This window comes from Haliotis rufescens, unplaced genomic scaffold (assembly GCF_023055435.1).
Source record: "Haliotis rufescens isolate VD_foot unplaced genomic scaffold, xgHalRufe1.0.p SCAF_26, whole genome shotgun sequence".
Taxonomy (NCBI): Eukaryota; Metazoa; Mollusca; class Gastropoda; order Lepetellida; family Haliotidae; genus Haliotis; species Haliotis rufescens.
In genome coordinates, this window is record NW_025963957.1 from 5,684,090 (window position 1) to 5,707,666 (window position 23,577).

Consider the following 23,577-nt stretch of genomic DNA (forward strand, 5'->3'; position numbering starts at 1 on the left):
GTAATAACAAACTCAAAAGGCCACTACAGTCCGTCCGACTCCAAATGAGAACGATGAATTGCAAAATAACTCGAAATCCAGAAAAGTGTATGAAACATCAATACGATACTTGACCATGAATACCCTGTACCCAACAAAATCTGAATTTTGTTTATTTTAAGACCCATGACGGATGAAGTTCTTTAAGAAACTACAGTGATCCCTCGATATACCGCTGTCATCGGGGTCCAAGAAACTGACCCCGCGGTGTAGGAAAGAGCGGTGTACAGATATTCCTTGCTGAGGTTCACATTACGTAATGATGGTAGTGAATGGAACAGTGGCGCAATTATTTCACAGTGGCATGGGACATGTAGATCTATGTAACACTAATCGTGGACGATGATTCAAACTGCATGCATAAAAAAATAAAAATACTTTGTGTAAATTAATCAAAGTAGTCTGTATTATTTTACGACTGTATCATGTAATTTTGTATAGAAATGTGTACATGACACGTAGGGGGGACAAACCATGGAAGGCACAGCGCAAGCACGCATGCACTTCACGTTCTGTGGTAAGGGAAATGACAGAGCGTTAGAGGGGCCGTCTCATGATAATTGCAGTCCCAATGTGACTCGCTCATGCCATAGATCACGTCGTCGGAACTGCTGGTGCCTGAACCAACTGCCACTATTATAGGTTGGACTGTTGCTGGCCGTAGTCCATCTCGTGACCAATAACGTGGCTCTATCTCGTCAACAACTGTGGCCACACGACGCCTCCATGTTTCTACTGTTACCCGACCAAGGGATCCTTTACGAGTTGTTCAACGTCTCGTAATTTGAACGTTGTGTTCGATCGTCCAACGTCACCCTTGATGATGCCCCATACCAACTTGATTGGATTCAGGTCGCAGTGATAAGGTGGCAGTCGTAAGACAGCGTGACCCTGACCCTTGATGTAACTGTCAACTTTATACATGGGGTCAGGTTTCATAGTTTTGATGATTTCATAGAGCTGTGGTTTCGTCGCTCGAGAAGGAAAGGTAATGTTCCTCCGTTGCAGCCAAGTAACCATGTCTCCTTTACGGTTATTAGAGGTTGGAGTCTTGCTTTCTGGATCCTGCATACTATGATACGGTGCATTGTCCATGACAATGAGAGACTTGGTAGGCAAAGCAGGGACTAATTTATCTTTCACCCACTCCAGAAATACATTGCTGTTTATTTCTGTGTGGTAGTCCCTGTTGTCTTTGGCCTTGGCTCTAAAGACCTGGTCACAGTCTGGGAGAAAACCCTGACTAGCAGAACCAGCATGGAGAACTATGAGTCTTTCACCCTTTCCCATTGGTAACTTTCTACCAGACTCCTTACAGTCACCACTGGGTACCCACTGACTGATGGCTGTGTGTGACGTATTTACCCATGTCTCATCTAAGAAGACGGGCTCATATCCTTCTCAGTCATGTGCTTATTATGGTGACTGTGGTATGGGCAATGGCCAACATACATCTAAGAACTGTTTGATAGGCAAAGCGGACACAATTAGGAGATAAACATACTGTGTTTTCAATGTAGAGTGAGGCACCACGGTATAACCAGACAACGGTATAGGGATCTATACAGAAATGTCATCATTACAGTAAAATAAAGAAGTTGTTATCCATAAATTGTATCTACTTTGTAATCATCTTAGATTTAGCTTATAAGTTATATGGCCATGACAACATGCATTGGAAGAAGGGTGAAGGCCACAGGGACGGGAGAAACCTTTTTAGTGTGTTTAGTCCACTAGTCCTTATATTGATAACAGACAGCAAAAACCCTAAAAATGGCAAATTTGTACCAGTCCTTATGACAACTAAACTATTGAGGAGTTTGACAAGGACTACAGGACAAGTGCCGATTTCTAACACTGGCAGGGGTACAGGATAGAACCATGGAATACTGACATACTAGAATGCTGCTGAAACATAATGCCCCCCCACCGTTCAGAAAAGAACAAACACAAACCAAATATAACATGATATAACACTTTTCAAAATTAACATCGTTCCTGGGATCCTTGAGGTTTGCCTCTAAAGTACTTGAGCCAAGCATGTCAGGACCCACCAAATTTGTAACTTTTAAATTGTGTTATGACAAGGACCCCATGACTTTCGTTGTTAATTTTTAACATTATGTATGTGAACTCATGAACTGTTGATCAATATCCCATTTATACCTGTTAGCAGATCCTCTGTGCAGTTGAGAAACATACAGGCACTAGCACAACAGTTTGCAGAGTCGATGAAAGTCGTACAGTCAACATCTGAAACATAAACATATAAAAATTAACATTCTAAGAAAGATGTGCAAGGCAGATAAGCCGCCAATCACTGCAAAAACTTATGCAAAACTACTGTTGCAGATTAAAGAAATATTTACTCCTCACTCACTCACTCAAGGTAGATGCATATGAGTGCGGTACCTTTTTCATTTTTTGTCTTAGGAATTCAAACATGTCAAACCCACTTTTCGGATTGTTTTTAATCACATTACAGCACTTTCCTGTCTGCTCATCCGATTGATTACCTTGTCCACAACTTTCGCCAATACTTTGTAACAGACAGTAGAATATTCCAAAATTTATACCATGATTATCATATAAGATTTAAAGAATTCGAACCAAAATTACTTTCATTTTGCTCGTTGTTCATGTTCACATCCATTTTATGCGCTCTATTTCCAAGATCACTATTTACATGTTAGCCAGAGGCATGGCTGGACATCTTGTGAGTGAGTGAGTGAGTGAGTGAGTTGGGCATAACGCCACTTTGAACAGTAACCCAGTTATATCACGGCGTGTCAGCCTAGCGCAGGAGGAAAGTGATGCAGATCTTAGACGTTTTACCACTTTGTTGAAAACCACAAGCACAGGTATGGTGCTGACAAACCTAGAAACTTAATCATGGCGAACCGGGATTTGACCCCACAATCATAGGCTTCTGGCATGCCCAAGGGACTCAACTCTGCACAGCAAACTGTGGCGCCTTCAACTACTGGGCCACCCATGCCCCAGACTTAATGCAGTCATATCTCAACTAAGGATGTATAAAGCAGCGACATATACTAAAACTTTTAGCCCACAAGTCCTAAAATGATAACATATAACAAAACCCTTAAAAATGGCAAATTCCTTCTTGTCCTTATGATACCTTAACTATTGGCCAATTTGGCGAAGCACTTTAGGACTAGTGCAAATTTCTACTGCTGCAAAGCCTATTTGAATACATATAAATTTGCTAAAATATTCATTCAGGATCAATATGACTATATCGTGTTACAAAGTACCACAAAATGTTTGGGGGCTATTTTCACTGTTGCGATTGTATTGTATGTAGTAGAAATGAATAAAGTATTGCCAACAATATCAAAGTGTTGACAATTTACATCCATGTCACTACTCAAACCATAGGGAAGTAACTTCAATCTGAAGGTGCTAATCAACACTCACTCTGAAATTTGCATAATTTATGTTTTTTATAACTAATTGAAACTACTGAAAATGTCAACTGTCAGGCAAACTACAAGTACTGTCGACCACACTCTGGCATTTTTAAATTCCTATCAATATAGTACTATCAATATAGTACTATCATAAGGCAAACAATTGCATTACATCGACAGTTCAATATGTCGTTACACTCCTAACGTCTACTCTGATCATGCGGAAACATATTCATTTTAAGAAAAATTCCACATAAAAACTATTCTACAATTTTGTGTACCATGTGTACAAATCAGTCAAAAACAACATCTTTTTTCGTTTCTAGCCTTGGTTGGAGTAAGCATGGTAAGTGTGAGATTACAAACTAGCCTAAACAAACCAAAATGTCAAGATTTGAATTAAGATTCCAAGACATGTTCATTTACAATCCTAATCGCCTTTACCATTTCTAGACAGTTTCTAAATGCAGCAATCAATAATCATGTGTCATTCTCTCCTGAAATAAGCCAGATATAGCCATGACACTATAACCACCTAGTTCATGTTTTGCTCCCATGATCAATCGGTGATTTAAACATAAAATACCCATTACCATACATGGTACAATAAGAACATGTGATATTTGTTTCTAAATGGCAGGGATATACAATGTATCTGGGATTTTAAACTTAGTGCCCATAGCAAGCAAATTATGGGGGGAAATCATTATTTCATTCCAAATTGGGATTATTATTTTAAAAAGTACCATGAATTCAGAGGAATTTAACATTGCATTCTGTGCAAAAATGCAAAACTAGGCACTAATGCCTCTTCCACCTTATTGGCCCTGTTGATAGTGATTTACAAGTTACCTCTACAAAGCCATAACATATTCACTTGAATTTGGAATTGTTTTTATTTTAATTTGGGATTTTTACTGACATTTGCGGCAGACTTGGGGCCGAATATTAGCCTGTGAGCAATCTAGATAAATCCCTGAAGTGGGGAATACATTAAGGTAGAAATGATAAATAGAATTCACCACTCATATTTAATAAAATGGGAAATATCAACCTCTTCCAGTTAATTGCTATTTTTCTTGCCAAAGGCTCGACATATACCAATTATAATGTGACTAAGAGATATTTCTCATATTAAGAAACACTTCCGATGAACCTTTGTTTATATCACTCTTTCACCTTTTACAATTTATCCTTATTGTTCACACTGAATATAATTTAGTGGTTGTTTTCTCTCTGTGCATTTGACTGTTATCTCTGTACATTTTGGCTTTTTTCTCTGACACTGTGACTGTCTTCTCTAACTCCCACTTGGCCATTTTCTACATTATGGACATTTTCATCACTGCCCATACCAGAAGACTGTCACAGTCTTTTGTCATAAATAAGGCCCAAGTCATGTCCTTATTATTGGATATGGGTAAAATATTACCTCATGATTTGATAAATGAATAACTTATTTATCACAAATTCTGATATGCGAAGTTGCCTCTGTAGTAATTAGCTATGTTGTACATCTATTTATTGGCCATCTTTTTTTATTAAGTGGTGTGTTTTCTCGAAAACATTGTTAGTGGAGATATTATCCATCCTATTTAGATGGTAAAAGAAGATTAATACTGCACTTATCTTTAAAAAAAAACCCTCTGATATGTTAGGAGGTTAGATAATGTCGCAAATTAGTTGTTGTTACACGTTGATTAGTGTTTTTGAGATATACTCCGACAGTGGCACAATATTAAGACTGACGTATCATATTCCGATCTGCGTGTGTGACACTAAATCCCAACGTGGTGTCACTGCCTGGTGACGTTTCTAGCCTCAGTGAGAAGTTTTGGATCAAAATAATCACCAGAGAGATGTGAGATATGGTTACGTAGCTACAAATTTCTCATAAACCTTTCGGGGTGATAAGGCCGATTTTAGCATAAGTCAAATTGTACTGCCAGATCTCCGTGATGACAGACGACCCACGATGACAGTTGTACCATTTACTGAACTTTCGGTTTCCAAATCACAGGCGATCCCGCTCGAATGGACAGATTTTCATATTTACCTTCGCCGTGACTTGTTGACAGAAAACACAAATGAAAAGCAAAGGCGATGAGCAGCGTTGACAACACAGTTCGAATCATTTTCTCGGCGCTGGTCAAACAGAACGTGTAGACTGTGACCTGACGATCGGTTCTTCCTTGAAACGTGTAATGGAGTTGCACTTCCGGGACGAAATATGCAGTGAATATTCATTTTGTGCAATAAAAATAATAATGTATAGTATGTATCGATATAATTTCGTCATGTCTTTATCAAAACAATGTAGGTTCTTTTGTATTAATATTTTCCTTCTTATTTTGCAGGAACGCAGTAAACGAGACTTACTCGGGCTCTAAATCATTGTTTCCCCAGACGATCTTTTCATGAATGAAACGCGAAAAAAAATCTTTTGACTGTCTGAATGTGACGTGGATAGATGTTAAATAGCACGTTCTAATTATAACAATTCAAAGAACAAGTATTATCGTGTTAGACATTACGAAATGCATAAGAAATAATTATTTTATTCAGCCCGAGGACGCCATCAGTCAGGCTGTCAATAAGCAACATTCATGTGATAGTGACGCACGAGGCCCAGATGTGAAATATCTCGGGTTCTTTTTCAATACCTTTTTCTCTTGTTTTGGGGAAACTAGGATCAATATTCTTTTCAACAAATCACACATATTGACTACTGGTCACATGGTGGTTGTTTGAAAAGATAATTATCCGTTTGATTAATTTTGAGGGTTTTTTTCAAAGGTACTGTTCCTGCGTCACTTGATGGAAACGATTGATTAAATCGACTATCACTCGTGTGTGTTAGAGTAAGTAAACAGCGGAACTGCGTGTTTACTTGGAGTCTATCAATTGATTGTTCTCCCCAACACCTGGTTAAGTTTCAATGCATCGGGATATTGTATACCGCGCGCATATATATATACCACGTTATTTTAAAAACAAATAAAAAATGCCGGATCTCGTTACTCTAAACTATATCCAGGTTAAATAAACATCATTTATTTCAAGGGGGGGGGGGGGGGGGGAGGATCAAAGACCAACCATAAACCATCCTCCATCCTTCACAGACCATCTACAACCCATTATAACCCATCCATAAACCATCCACCATCCAACATACACCACCCACCACATCTATCACCATCCACAAACCATGCATCCACCATCCATCACAGACCATCCACCACCCATTATAACCCATCCATAAACCATCCACCATCCAACATATACCATCCACCACATCTATCACCATCCATAAACCATCCATAAACCATCCACCACAATCCATCCACCACTCATTAAAACCATCCATAAACCATCCACCATCCATCATAGACCACCCACCATCCATCACAGACCATCGACCACCCATTATAAACAATCCATAAACCATCCACCATCCATCATACACCATCCATCACCCATTATAACCATCTATCACCATCCATAAACCATTCTACCGACCATTGAAAAATGCTTGATTCTGATTGGTTAAAAAGAGGTATCATTTTTCCTACTGAAACTTCTTTTAAACATTTTAAGCCATTTCACAACTGATCTGTGTGTAATACACCAATAGCCAACATTTCGATCCATAAAAAGTTGGCCCCCCGATCACCCAAAAAAACTGTATACCATATCGATATTTCTCTATGTCACGCCGGGTCTCACAACTTTCATAACCACAATATTTATGACATATCTAGCAGCGTAAATTTCACCATTACGATGGAAATTATTTACAATGAATTTGATAAATTAAAAATACTAAATGTTGCACTTAGCTTCAGTGGCTTATGATTGTGTACAGGGCTATCATGATGATAATAGTGATTTTTCTTAATAATACTTCAAATGACACAGAAATTAGGGTTTGTGATTTTACAATTGCCCAAGAACCATACTGAGTATTTCGTGCAACTTGGGGATGTAACAGTTTATTATCAGAGGAAATTGGGAGTGAATACTTGTGAATACGTGTGATAGGAGGGCTTTAGGGTTTATAATCCTTTCTTTGGTAGAAATCACTCAACCATGCAGTTCATGCGATCTATGGCGGCCAGACTTGTTCGACTCCGTGCCTATCTGTCAATGGTTCCCGCTGGTGACAGTTTAGTGAACTTAACAAGTGATGATGATATTGAATATTCATAGTACAGTAGAACACGGATATAACGAACTACAAGGGACCGGAGAAATCAGTTCGTTATACACGTTGTTCGTTATATACGTTGTTCGTTATACACGTTGTTCGTTATACACGTTGTTCGTTATACACGTTGTTCGTTATATACGTCATTCGTTATACACGTTGTTCGTTATATACGTTTTCGCTTCTATTCATAAGTGATTCAGTTATTTTTATTTCTTAAATGAAATCAGGATTGGTAAACAAGCAAAATATTGCTTACATAAAAATCGCTCAAGGAGAAAAACAGATTGCAGTTGGTGACTATCTAAACAGGTTTGTGTTGAGCATAATTTATATGTACAATACCGGAAAAATCTTTAAAAATCTCAATTTTAATATTTTATCCAAACTCGATTTAGATTGTTATAACTACTATTCGAATCTTTTACTTTTCACAATAAAATCGTGGACTGATTTTGGAATTTCCATGTTGATTGCTGTCACTAAATGAAGAGCTGGCATATAAAACCGTTTTCAGGTTACATCAAATGGTGAAAAAAATACATAGTATTTCTAATATTTTTCTTAGTTTCTGCAGGTAAATAGAAAATGTAAAGCAGCTTTGAAATGATACCCCTATTGTATATAACTCGCTTCAGCCGAGCCTGAGGCGGCAATGCATAGTTTGACAAAAGTTTATTTGTAGTTTCAGGGCCATCGATTAAAATTTGAAATTCTCTCAATGAGGAAGCGTTAATAAAGTCATCGGGAAGAGCTTCCCACAGTTTAATCGTACTAGAGAGTAACGAGTTTGCATACCTTTTGGTCCCACACTGGACTGTTTGTAAATTAAATCCATCCCTAAGATTATGATATTTATTATCTGTGATTTCAGCCGGAATACGTTCATTGAGATATTCAGGTGCAGTGCCGCTATTCATTTTATAAATAGTTTTCAATTAGGAAAGGTATCTTCTTTCTTTAAGAGATTTGAAACTTGTTTCATTGTTAAGTTCCTTGTGACTGGTGCCACAAAATAGTTCTTCGAGTTTTCAGATGCAGGTTTTCTAATAACAGAGATTGTTGCTGTATGACTGTCATTTTAAATGTTGATGTCGCTGACATTTTGATCTTTCAATACAGTTTACTTCATGCATCTATCTTTTGTGGTTTTTAAACTAGAGTGGTTTAAAACTGAAGTTTCTTTTGGCTGTCAATTTACATAAGGGGACGAGTGCGTGCCTCTCGGATTTCACATTTCATCCGATATTACATCAAGACCAGGCTTTGAGTCAAGATCACTTTTCTAACCTGGAAATTTAGCCCATGCCTATTTTGGAAGCTTGTCCACTTATTGTTGCTGCAAGGTGATTATTATTATTATTAGGGCTCCAAGCCGAAAGGCTGTAGAGCCCTATTGTAATCGTTCGATTTATTATTATTATTATTATTTATTATTATTATTATTATTTATTATTCCGCCGATTTTTGTACCTGCCCTAGCAAAATAACCACCGGCTCGATTTTGTTCAAATTTTGTGGGTGTTTGTAGACCGTTGGGTACTAGTGCCCGCCAAAAACCCTAGGGCGTAGGCCGAAAGGCCAAGGGCAGATAACTGAAAAACAAGTATTTTTTGAAGATGTATTTCGCCCTATTGCTCCGCAACCGCTTATCCGATTACTTTGAAACCTTGCATGTATCTGCTGCTTTAGTTCTTTGATATTTTTTGTTCTTTGACTTTGGTCATTGATCACGTGGTTTGGCAGCCATATTGGATTCAAGGTTTTCACAGGGGTTTGGGGGTACCTGTCTTCAAATACTATCTCCTCTGAATCCACTGCATGAAATCCTTTCAAACTTTCTGAGAATTGTCTCCATACAGAACACAACAAATAAGCATAGCCGTTTTTGGATATCTTTTTTAGTTGCGGTCATATTGGATTTTGATTTTGATCATTTTTTTCACCGAAATGTTACTTTTAAGATCATAACTTGTAAGGTTCTTAACAGAAACTATTGAAAGTTTGCATGAAGCTTTGAGACTATATGTAGCTCATTTTGTTCTGGGTTGCATACTGAAAGCACCACTGCTTGGTGTAGTATTATTTGATTTAAGTTAAAAATCAGACTTGAGTACAAATACTGAAGGAAGCGCCTCATAAATCTACCAAACACCCCCATTCACTGGCTTTGCAAGCGTTCTCCACAGTCTTGTTCAGTATTATGTGTACTACCCTTGACGACCAGGATTAGAATTGGCCTTTTTCAACCGATGCTTGTCTCAAGAGGCAACTATGCTTGTCACAGGAGGCGACTAATCGGATCGGGTGGTCAGACTCGCTGACTTGGTTCTTCATTTTTCAATTGCCAATTGCTATGGTACCTTATTTTTGACGGCCTTGTTAAAAGCAAACCATTTGCGGATTAGAATATGGAGGTTGGAAATTGGTTTAGTACACTCTGGGAAACTGTGGCACACGCCAATTTGGTAGCGGCAATGTCCTGAAAACGGTGACTATCTTTTGACGGAGTTGGTACAAGCAAACCATATGCGGATTCGAACATGGTCGAAGTCAAACATGGGTTAAGAACACACTGGGACACATGTGGTGATGTCTCACAAGCGGTTTATTACATTTGATGGCGTTGGTACAACCAAACCATTTGGAGATTCGAACATGGTCGTAGTCGGACATGGGTTAAGAACACACTGGGACACATGTGGTGATGTCTCACAAGCGGTTTATTACATTTGACGACGTTGGTACAAGCAAACCATATGCGGATTCGAACATGGTCGAAGTCAAACATGGATTGAGAACACACTGGGACACATGTGGTGATGTCTCACAAGCGCTTCCTTACATTTGATGGCGTTGGTACAAGCAAACCATTTGAGGATTCGAACATGGTCGAAGTTGGAAATTGGTTAAAACACCCAGGCACATGTCAATTTAGTGGTGGTGATGTCTCACAAGAGGTTCCTTACATTTGACGGCATTGGTACAGGTAAACCCTTTCAGGATTCGAATATATGAACGAGGTGGGAAACAAGTTTAGCACTTTATCTCAGCAATGCGACAGGAACCTGGGGCCCCGACGAACGCAGAACGCTATTCCGTTTGACTGGAGCCCAACTGACAAAGAAGTTACGGCCTGTTAAAGAGTAACCAAGCTCGATTTTGTTCACATTTTGTGTGTGTATGTGGACCGTCGGGTACTAGTGCCCGCCATAAACCCAAGGACGTAGACCTAAAAGCCAAGGGCAGATAACTAAAAGAACAGAATATTTTGAAGATGTATTTCGCCCTATTGCTCCGCAACCGCTTATCCGATTACTTTGAAACCTTGCATGTATCTGCTGCTTGAGCTGCTTGACTTTTTTTGTTCTTTGACTTTGGTCATTGGTCACATGGTTTGGCAGCCATATTGGATTCAAGGTTTTCATAGTGTTTTGGGGGTACCTGTCTTCAAATGCAAACAACTTTGAATCCACTGCATGAAATGCTTTCAAACTTTCTGAGAATTGTCTCCATACATACATGTAACACATCAAACTTTAATAGCCGATTTCGGAATTCTTTTTTAGTTAGGGCCATATTGGATTTTGATTTTGATAATTTTGTTCAACGAAATTTTGCTTTAAAGATCATATCTTGTAAGGTTCTCCACAGAAACTATTGCAAGTTTACATGAAGTTAGTGTGCCATATGCATCTCATTTTTTGTTATTGGTTGTATGCTAAAAGTAACACCGCTTGGTGGTAATATTTGATTTATATTTGGGACACCCCTGGAACACGCCAATTTCGTAGCGGCGATTTACGGTGACTATCTTTTGACAGAGTTGGCACAAGCAAACCTTTTATGGATTCGAACATGATTGAGGTCGGAAATGGTTTAAGAACAGACCTGGACCCGCTGGCACACGCCAATTTCCTAGCGACGATACCCTGCAAGTGGTGCCTACATTTGACGGATTTGGTTCAAGGAAACCCTTTGAGGATTCGAACATGGACGTTTGGGCACAGTGTTACTTGGAGCCCGCCATTGCTGCTTGCAGCTTTAATTAGGGCTCCAAGCCGAAAGGCTGTAGAGCCCTATTGTAATCGTTCGATTTATTATTATTATTATTATTTATTATTATTATTTATTATTCCGCCGATTTTTGTACCTGCCCTAGCAAAATAACCACTAGCTCGATTTTGTTCAAATTTTTTGTGTGTTTGTAGACCGTTGGGTACTAGTGCCCGCCAGAAAGCCAAGGCCGTAGGCCCAAAGGCCAAGGGCAGATAACTGAAAAACAAGTATTTTTTGACGATATATTTTGCCCTGTTGCTCTACAACCGTTTGCCCGTTTACTTTCAAACCTTGCATGTATCTACTGCTTCAGTTGCTTGATAATTTTTGTTCTTTGACTTTGGTCATTGGTCACGTGGTTTGGCAGCCATATTGGATTCAAGGTTTTGACAGGTTTTTTGGGGCACCTGTCTTCAAATACTATCTTCTCTGAATCCCCTGCATGAAATGCTTTCAAACTTTCTGAAAATTGTCTCCATACAGAACACAACAAATTAGCATAGCCGTTTTTTGATATCTTTTGTAGTTGCGGCCATATTTGATTTTGATTTTGATAATTTTTTTCACCCAAGTACAAATACTGAAGGAAGCGCCTCATAAATCTACTATAAACCCCCATTCACTGGCTTTGCAGATACCCTAGCGTTCTCCACAGCCTTGTTCAATATTATGTGTACTACCCTTGACGACCAGAGTTAGAATTGGCCTTTTTCAACCGATGCTTGTCTCAAGAGGCAACTATGCTTGTCACAGGAGGCGACTGATGGGATTGGGTGATCAGACTTGCTGACTTGATTCTTCATTTCTCAATTGCCAATTGCTACGGTACCTTATTTTTAACAGCGTTGTTAAAAGCACACCATTTGCAAACCATTTGCAGATTAGAATATGGAGGTCGGCATTTAGTCCACTCTGGGAAACTGTGGCACACGCCAATTTGGTAGCGGCAATGTCCTGCAAACATGGACTATCTTTTGATGGAGTTGGTATAAGCAAACCATGTATGGATTCGAACATGGTCGAAGTCAAACATTGGTTAAGAATACACTGGGACACATGTCATGATGTCTCACAAGCGGTTTATTACATTTAACGGCGTTGGTACAAGCAAACCATTTCGGGACTCGAACATGGTCGAAGTCAAACATGGGTTAAGAATACACTGGGACACATGTCATGATGTCTCACAAGCGGTTTATTACATTTAAAGGCGTTGGTACAACCAAACCATTTGGGGATTCGAACATGGTCGAAGTCAAACGTGGGTTAAGAACACACTGGGACACATGTGGTGATGTCTCGCAAGCGGTTCCTTACATTTGATGGCGTTGGTACAAACAAACCATTTGAGGATTCGAACATGGTCGAAGTTGGAAATTGGTTAAAACATCCTGGGGCACCCAGGCACATGTCAATTTAGTAGTGGTGATGTCTCACAAGAGGTTCCTTACACTTGACGGCGTTGGTACAGGTAAACCCTTTGAGGATTCGAATATGAACGAGGTCGGAAACAGGTTTAGCACTTTATCTCAGAAATGCGACAGGAACCCGGGGCCCGGACGAACGCAGAACGATAATCTGTTTGACTGGAGCCCAACTGACAAAGAAGTTACAGCCTGTTAAAGAGTCCCCAAGCCGAAAGGCTGAAGAGCCCCTGTGTTATCGTTTGATTTAATATTATTATTATTCCGCCGATTTTTGTACCAGAGCTAGCAAAATAACCACTGGCTCGATTTTGTTCAAATTTTGTATGTGTATGAAGACCGTTGGGTACTAGTGCCCGCCAAAAACCCAAGGCCGTAGGCCCAAAGGCCAAGGGCAGATAACTAAAAATCAAGACGTTTTTAAAGATGTATTTCGCCCTATTGCTCCGCAACGGCTTATCCGATTATTTTGAAAACTTGCATGTATCTGCTGCTTGAGCTGCTTGACATATTTTGTTCTTTGACTTTGGTCATTGGTCACATGGTTTGGCAGCCATATTGGATTCAAATGCAAACAACTCCGAGTCCACTGCATGAAATGCTTCCAAATTTTCTGAGAATTGTCTCCACACACAACACAGCAAACTCTCATAGCCGTTTTGGGATATCTGTTTTAGTTGCGGTTGTATTGGATTTTGATTTTGATAACAAAAATTGCCGAAATTTTACTTTAACGATCATATCTTGTTAGCTTGTTGACAGAAACTATTGCAAGTTTACATGAAGTTAGTGTATCATATGCATCTTATTTTCTGTTCTTGGGTGCATGGAAAAAGTAACATCACTTGGTGGTAATATTTGATTAGAATTTGGGACACCCCTGGAACACGCCAATGTCCTGCAATCGGTGACTATCTTTTGACAGAGTTGGAACAAACAAACCCTTTGAGGATTCGAACATGTTTGATGTCGGAAATGGGTTTAAAACAGACTTAGCACACATCAATTTCGTAGCGGCAATACCCTGCAAGTTGTGCCTACTTGTGACGGATTTGGTACAAGGAAACCCTTTAAGGATTCGAACATGGACGTTTGTGCACAGTGTAACTTGGAGCCCGCCATTGCTGCTTGCAGCTTTAATATTATTATTATTATTATTATTATTATTATTATTATTATTATTATTATTGTCTTTTTTGTTATAACCACTATTACGGTATTTGATATTGCACTTGTACTTGTACTTGTACTGCCTTTGAGTTTTGTACAGCATTCTATTTTGTACTGCCATTGTCACTGGGGTGCAATAATTTGTATTGATGTGTAAACCTAGTTCATTTTATAATACAGTTGTTAATTGTGTACCATAGCTTTGTTGTCTGTTGGTTTCACACTGAGTTCTTTTGCGTGCAGATTTCAGGGTCAACTTACTGTTTCAGTTTCGAAGTCGACACGTTAAAAAGATGACGCATATTTTTCTGTTGAATGTTCAGTACACACTTTCTGTGCATGGGTTAGATGAGGTGGTTGTACACGTGTGTGTGTGTGTGTGTGTGTGTGTGTGTGTGTGTGTGTGGCTGCTTGTACTAGTCCGAACTGATGCCTATTTATAGCTTAGCACACTGAGATACCATGCCGCAGTTTACCATGAATACCCCACTCAGACACAGTATACTGATTCCGAGCTGACCAGTCCTCGTTTTAGCCCCTTAATGCCGAGCGTCAGACAGGGTAACAACAAGTACCATCTGTTGGTATGACTCTATGCATGAAGACGATGGAGTACATTCTTGTGGTGGATCATCATGACCGCAACACGTCAACTGTCCCCCAACATCTGACAATGCCTAGTAATGAGAACACAGTAACACATTTGTATAAAGAAATGATTTTGATTTATTATATCATTCACAATGATTTGGCTATTACTGGTAAAATAAAATAAATCAACATCAACAAAGAAATATCATCAAGCATACACGCACTATTTTCTAGACCTTGCAATGAATAAAATAAAGTAAAGATCAGTCAAGTATATATATTAGCAAGAACGTAAACCATCACTATAATATCACTTAATTTTGCTTTATCCGAAATGCATGTACATAATTACCCCGTTATTATTTTATCTCAAGTTTAACTTATACTAAACTATTACTAAACAATGCTAGAATATCAAATGTACCCCGAAAGTAGTATTTGTTTTAAATATTCCATCAAAAAGCTATCTGCCCCGAGTCCATGGTCTGCCCCTGCCTATCGTCAGTCCCATCATTAAGTATAAGCAATCCTCGACTCGAAAACAGTTAAGTTGATCCCAAGGCAAATATGGTGTATTAATATCATATTTTAAAAACAAAATCTGTCCAGTTTATATCCCGGAACTCCACGACAGTGTTGTCGACCTGTAAATGCCAGAATGCAACTGAAACCCATTTTTATGCGATTTCCTCAAACTTGGAAGAAGTTATTGGTATATTGCTACTGTGCATGTGCAGCTCCAGGAAACTCCTCGCTATAAATAACGCGCATGGGAAACCCTCTCGATCGTGGCATGTCCCGCTTGACAGGAAAAAATGGCTTGAGATAAAACCGGTCATAACGGTTACTCATATGCATAATTTATGCACAGGCAAAAGGACAGAGAACGTTAATTGTTGTCTTCTTTGAAACGTGTAATGGAGTTGCACTTCCGGGACGAAATATTTTTTGTGCAATATAATAATTATGTAGCATGTATCGCTATCAATTCGTTATATAGTTATGATAAAAGTGGTTCTTTTGTATCAATACTTCACCCCTTATTTTGCAGGAACGCAATATAAATATATTTTCCCAGGCGATCATTTCATGAATAAAACGTGACAAATTTCTTTTCACTGTTTGAATGTATCGTGGTTAGATGTTAAATTGTACTGTTTTAACAACTGAAAGGGCGAGTATTAGCGCTTTGAATATACAAAAGAAATAATTATTTTATTCAGCCCGAGACCACCATCAGTCAGGATGTCATTAAGTAACATTCATGTGATAGTGACGCACGAGGCCCAGATGTGAAATATCTCGGGTTCTGTTTCCATACCTGTTTTGGGGAAACTAGGATCAATTTTCTTTTCAACAAATCACACATATTGACTGCTGGTCACATACGGTTGTTAAGGAAATATATTAACCAATTATGATCCACATCGATTGTCCATCACCAATTAAAAACAATCAATCACCACCAATAAACCACCCACCATCCCCTACCCATCTTAAACCATCCCCTACCCATCATAAACCACCCCTACAATCATAAACCATCCCCTACCCATCGTAAACCATCTCCTACCCATCATAAACCATCCCTTACCCATCATAAACCATCCCCTACCCATCATAAGCCATCCCCTACCCATCATAAACCATCCCCTACCAATCATAAACCATCCCCTACCCATCATAAGCCATCCCTTACCCATCATAAACCACCCCCCACCCATCATAAGCCATCCCCTACCCATCATAAACCATCCCCTACCCATCATAAACCATCCCCTACCCATCATAAACCATCCCCTACCCATCATAAGCCATCCCCTACCCATCATAAACCATCCCTTACCCATCATAAACCATCCCTTACCCATCATAAGCCATCCCCTACCCATCATAAACCATCCCCTACCCATCATAAGCCATCCCCTACCCATCATAAACCATCCCCTACCCATCATAAACCACCCCTTACCCATCATCAGCCATCCCTTACCCATCATAAACCATCCCCTACCCATCATAAACCATCCCCTACCCATCATAAGCCATCCCTTACCCATCATAAACCACCCCCCACCCATCATAAGCCATCCCCTACCCATCATAAACCATCCCCTACCCATCATAAACCACCCCTTACCCATCATCAGCCATCCCTTACCCATCATAAGCCATCCCTTACCCATCATAAACCACCCCCCACCCATCATAAGCCATCCCTTACCCATCATAAACCACCCCCCACCCATCATAAGCCATCCCCACCCATCATAAACCATCCCCTACCCATCATAAACCACCCCTTACCCATCATCAGCCATCCCTTACCCATCATAAGCCATCCCTTACCCATCATAAACCACCCCCCACCCATCATAAGCCACCCCTTACCCATCATAAACCATCCCCCACCCATCATAAGCCATCCCCTACCCATCATAAACCATCCCTTACCCATCATAAACCATCCCTTACCCATCATCAGCCATCCCTTACCCATCATAAGCCATCCCCTACCCATCATAAACCATCCCTTACCCATCATAAACCATCCCTTACCCATCATCAGCCATCCCCTACCCATCATAAACCATCCCCTACCCATCATAAACCATCCCTTACCCATCATCAGCCATCCCCTACCCATCATAAACCACCCCTTACCCATCATAAACCACCCCCCACCCATCATAAGCCATCCCTTACCCATCATAAACCATCCCTTACCCATCATCAGCCATCCCTTACCCATCATAAACCATCCCTTACCCATCATAAACCATCCCTTACCCATCATCAGCCATCCCTTACCCATCATAAACCATCCCTTACCCATCATCAGCCATCCCTTACCCATCATCAGCCATCCCCTACCCATCATAAACCACCCCTTACCCATCATAAACCACCCCCCACCCATCATAAACCACCCCTTACCCATCATAAACCATCCCTTACCCATCATCAGCCATCCCCTACCCATCATAAACCACCCCTTACCCATTATAAACCACCCCCACCCATCATAAACCATCCCTTACCCATCATAAACCACCCCTTACCCATCATAAACCATCCCTTACCCATCATCAGCCATCCCTTACCCATCATCAGCCATCCCCTACCCATCATAAACCACCCCTTACCCATCATAAACCACCCCCCACCCATCATAAACCACCCCTTACCCATCATAAACCATCCCTTACCCATCATCAGCCATCCCCTACCCATCATAAACCACCCCTTACCCATTATAAACCACCCCCACCCATCATAAACCATCCCTTACCCATCATAAACCACCCCTTACCCATCATAAACCATCCCTTACCCATCATAAACCATCCCTTACCCATCATAAACCATCCCTTACCCATCATAAGCCATCCCTTACCCATCATAGACCATCCCTTACCCATCATAAACCATCCCTTACCCATCATAAACCATCCCTTACCCATTATAAGCCATCCCTTACCCATTATAAGCCATCCCTTACCCATCATAAACCACCCCTTACCCATCATAAACCACCCCTTACCCATCATAAACCATCCCTTACCCATCATAAACCATCCCTTACCCATCATAAACCATCCCTTACCCATCATAAGCCATCCCTTACCCATCATAAACCATCCCTTACCCATCATAAACCATCCCTTACCCATCATAAGCCATCCCTTACCCATCATAAGCCATCCCTTACCCATCATAAACCACCCCTTACCCATCATAAGCCATCCCCTACCCATCATAAACCACCCCCTACCCATCATAAACCACCCCTTACCCATCATAAGCCATCCCCTACCCATCATAAACCACCCCCTACCCATCATAGACCACCCACTACCCAACATTTACCATCCCCTTCCCATCATAAACCACCCCTTCCCATCATAAACCACCCACTACCCATCATTAACCATTTACCATCCCCTTCCCATCATAACCCACCCCTTACCCATCATAAACCACCGACTACCTATCATTAACCATCCCCTACCCATCATAAACCACCCACTACCCATCATAAACCACCGACTACCTATCATTAACCATCCCCTACCCATCATAAACCACCGACTACCTATCATTAACCACCCAATACCCATTATAAGCCATCCCCTCCCCATCATAAACCACCCACTACCCATCATAAACCACCCAATACCCATCATTAACCATCCACCATCCCCTTCCCATCATTAACCATCCCCTACCCATCATAAACCACCCCTTACCCATCATAAACCACCGACTACCTATCATTAACCATCCCCTACCCATCATAAACCATCCCCTCCCAAACATAAACCACCCACTACCCATCATTACCATCCACCATCCCCAATCCATTACAAAATATTCACCATCCCCTGCCTTTATAAACCATTCACCATCCGCTACCCATCATCCGCCCTCCGCTACCCATCATCCGCCCTCCGCTACCCATCGTCCGCCACCCGCTACCCATCATCCGCCCTCCGCTACCCATCATCCGCCCTCCGCTACCCATCATCCGCCCTCCGCTACCCATCATCCGCCCTCCGCTACCCATCATCCGCCCTCCGCTACCCATCATCCGCCACCCGCTACCCATCATCCGCCCTCCGCTACCCATCATCCGCCCTCCGCTACCCATCATCCGCCCTCCGCTACCCATCATCCGCCACCCGCTACCCATCATCCGCCCTCCGCTACCCATCATCCGCCACCCGCTACCCATCATCCGCCCTCCGCTACCCATCATCCGCCACCCGCTACCCATCATCCGCCCTCCGCTACCTATCATCCGCCCTCCGCTACCTATCATCCGCCACCCGCTACCCATCATCCGCCATCCGCCATCCGCTACCCATCATCCGCCACCCGCTACCCATCATCCGCCCTCCGCTACCCATCATCCGCCACCCGCTACCCATCATCCGCCTTCCGCTATCCATCATAAAATACCAACAATCCGCCACTCAACATTAAACATCCACTCAAATACCTAATATATATTTGAAACTCATAACAGCTGATAAACAATATGCGCCGAGGTACTGTGTATCTGTGTTTCATGTCTACTACGTATGTATATACCTTGACACCCCTTCTTTATTTTGATATATCTCATTGATATATCCACATTTTGACAAATGTCCAAGATACCAGCGATAGGCGGGCAGTTGATACAAAACCACTTTACATGCATGTGTGTTTGTTGTCAGTATAGTCCAGCCACGTAACGGCGGTCTGTTAATAATCAAGTCTTGACCAGACGAGCATCGATCAAGTCAATTGGGAAACGATGCCATGCATTGATCAACTCGGTGAGACCGACCTCTTCATCCCGTTTGCCGCCTTCCGACAAGCATGGGTTGCTGAAGATTCTATCCCGGAACTTCACGTAACTGTTGCCGTGATTAGTTACAAAGCATGTCATTATTATTGATTTCGGTTTCAATATTTCAATACGAGTATGCCACTTTGAAATAAAAAAAATATGTGTTCATCATAAAATATAAAATTAGAATGCATTTTTATGACTATTTTACATTGAAATACATAATATGCGTAGCTCGTTTTTCCCAGTGTAGGGGGCACGGTTGGCCCAGTCGTCTAAAGCGCCGCGATTCGCTGTGCAGAGTTGCGTCCCTTGGGCACGCCAGAAACCTATGATTGTGGGTTCGAATCCCGGTTCGCCCTGATTATGTTTCTAGGTTTGTCAGCACCATACCCGTGCTCGTGGGTTTCACCGAAATGGTAAACATCTGAGACCTGCATCACTTCGGGCTTTCCTCCCAAGCTGACACGCCGCGATATAACTGGAATACTGTTAAAAACGGCGTTAAACCCAACTCACTCACTCACTCACCCAGTGTAATATGTAAGTCTCAGATCATACAAGAGGGCCGGGGTGGATGACCTCAGCCTAACTATGGTGGATCGCCTTGATGGAGTTGGCTGCTGAATATTTTTTAACACAATTCCCTCCGAGGCCCACAAGGTTCTGCCAACGTTGCTGGAGTGCCCGGATCCACTGGTGCAGGGGGTTCCTCCTGGTACAATGTCCCCCGCAGAGATGATGTCATCATCATTTGCATAATGATTGCCAGAAGTTAGAGCAGGGCTGTCAGTCTGTCAAATCAGATGGATACGGGGGAGGGTGTTTCCTGAGTTCAATGCCAGGCATGCATTGTAGCCATGGCGATGCTCGACATTAAGGGGCTAAAACAAGGACTGGTCGGCTCGGAGTCAGTATACTGTGTCTGAGTGGGGTATTCATGTCAAGCTGCGGCATGGTATCTCAGTGAGCTAGCACTATAAAATCGGCATCAGTCCGGCCGAGTACAAGTACAATCACACACACACACACACGCGCACGCGCGCACGCAGGCACCCACGCACGCGCGCGTGCATGAACGTCACAATAATCTTGGACTCCATTTCACCTCCCCCTTATTGTCTTCAGAGTAGCTAGCATAGCTTACCATGTAGTGTACAATGGCCAAAAGCATGTTTGTAATGACAGGGTCCGTGTTATTGATTTAAAAGATTTTCAACGTTGTCAACATTATCAAGAACTGCACTAATTAGAGAGTAAAACAATTTCTCGAAATCTGATACATATATCCTACTTTTACATACCTGAGATCGTTTTACCTTGCACGTTATGTAATGAAACCAGCACACGGTGCTACAATCTGTTCGTGATGGTTCAGAGAGAATCTACCGCCTCGGTGGAATAGCGTTTGTTTGATGTTGAACGCCGCACTCAGCAATATTCCAGCTATATGACGGCAGTCAGTAAATAATTGAGTCTGGATCAGACAATCCAGTGATTGACATCATGCGCATCGATCCACCCAATTGGGTCAACCAAGTCAGCGAGCCTGACCACCCGATCGTCGCCACTTATGACAAGCATACATGTAGGTTGCTGAAGACCAATTCTAACCCGGAAATAATTCAGTCTCACTTTGTGATGAGAGGGGTTTACAAATTGCACAAATGACAACTTTGAACACTTTGTCAGACAACGGGGTATTGCCACGAAGTTGACCTTTAGGTTTCCGGTAAAATTTCTCTGATGTGACATGTTTGTAGTATTGTTTTAAGTATTGATCATAAAACATTGGCTAGTGTGAAAGTGTGAAACCTGTTCACACGTGGACCGATATAGGACATTTTAGTGAGTTTGCTCAGAAAGTAGGAAGTTGTGTCATGAGGTGAGCCAGAGTTAAGGACTCTGCTCACCCAAACTGGATTGATTCAACAAAACATATGATTGACTAAGCTATTCACTCAATTTAAACATTTATTTATTACATTTACGTGGAAGTAATATATTAAAATGCTGTGGGCAGTATCATTAAATCATAGTACATGCACAGTTAGACAACTGGCGGTGGTGTGTGTGTGTGTGTGTGTGTGTGTGTGTGTGTGTGTGTGTGTGTGTGTGTGTGTGTGTGTGTGTGTGTGTGTGTGTGTGTGTGTGTGTGTGTGTGTGTGTGTGTGTGTGTGTGTGTGTGTGTGCAGAATGGTTATATGTATAGAGCAATAAAACAAGAATGGATCTCATGGAGGTGTATGGCAGATGGTTACATGTATAGAGTAATCAAACAAGAATGGATCTCATGGAGGTGTGTGTGCAGATGGTTACATGTATAGAGTAATTAAACAAGAATGGATCTCATGGAGATGTATGTGCAGATGATTACATTTATAGAGTAATTAAACAAGAATGGATCTCATGGAGGTGTCTGGGTAGATGGTTACATGTATAGAGTAATAAAACAAGAATGGATCTCATGGAGGTGTATGTGCAGGTGGTTACATGTACAGAGCAATAAAACAAGAATGGATCTCATGGAGGTGTGTGTGCAGGTGGTTACATTTATAGAGCAATAAAACAAGAATGGATCTCATGGAGGTGTGTGTGCAGATGGTTAAATGTATAGAGCAATAAAACAAGAATGGATCTCATGGAGGTGTATGTGCAGATGGTTACATTTATAGAGTAATTAAACAAGAATGGATCTCACGGAGGTGTCTGTGCAGATGGTTACATGTATAGAGTAATAAAACAAGAATGGATCTCATGGAGGTGTGTGTGCAGATGGTGACATGTATAGAGTAATAAAACAAGAATGGATCACATGGAGGTGTGTGTGCAGATTGTTACATCTATAGAGTAATCAAACAAGAATGGATCTCATGGAGGTGTGTGTGCAGATGGTTACATGTATATAGGAATTAAACAAGAATGGATCTCATGAAGGTGTGTGTGCAGATGGTTACATTTATAGAGTAATAAAACAAGAATGGATCACATGGAGGTGTGTGTGCAGATTGTTACATGTATAGAGTAATAAAACAAGAATGGATCTCATGGAGGTGTGTGTGCAAATTGTTACATGTATATAGGAATTAAACAAGAATGGATCTCATGAAGGTGTGTGTGCAGGTGGTTACATTTATAGAGTAATTAAACAAGAATGGATCTCATGGAGGTGTGTGTGCAGATGGTTACATAAATAGAGTAATAAAACAAGATTGGATCTCATAGAGGTGTGTGTGCAGATGGTTACATTTATAGAGTAATAAAACAAGAATGGATCACATGGAGGTGTGTGTGCAGATCGTTACATGTATAGAGCAA

General features: G+C 41.1%; 1 protein-coding gene across 1 annotated transcript; it reads right to left on the reverse strand.

Moving 5' to 3' along the window:
• Nucleotides 1-19,323: 19,323 nt before the first annotated feature.
• LOC125383672 (keratin, type II cytoskeletal 2 epidermal-like) lies at nt 19,324-19,761 on the reverse strand. Its single transcript, XM_048402374.1, has one exon. It carries the CDS (start codon nt 19,759-19,761, stop codon nt 19,324-19,326), a length of 438 nt encoding a protein of 145 aa, XP_048258331.1.
• Nucleotides 19,762-23,577: the final 3,816 nt, after the last annotated feature.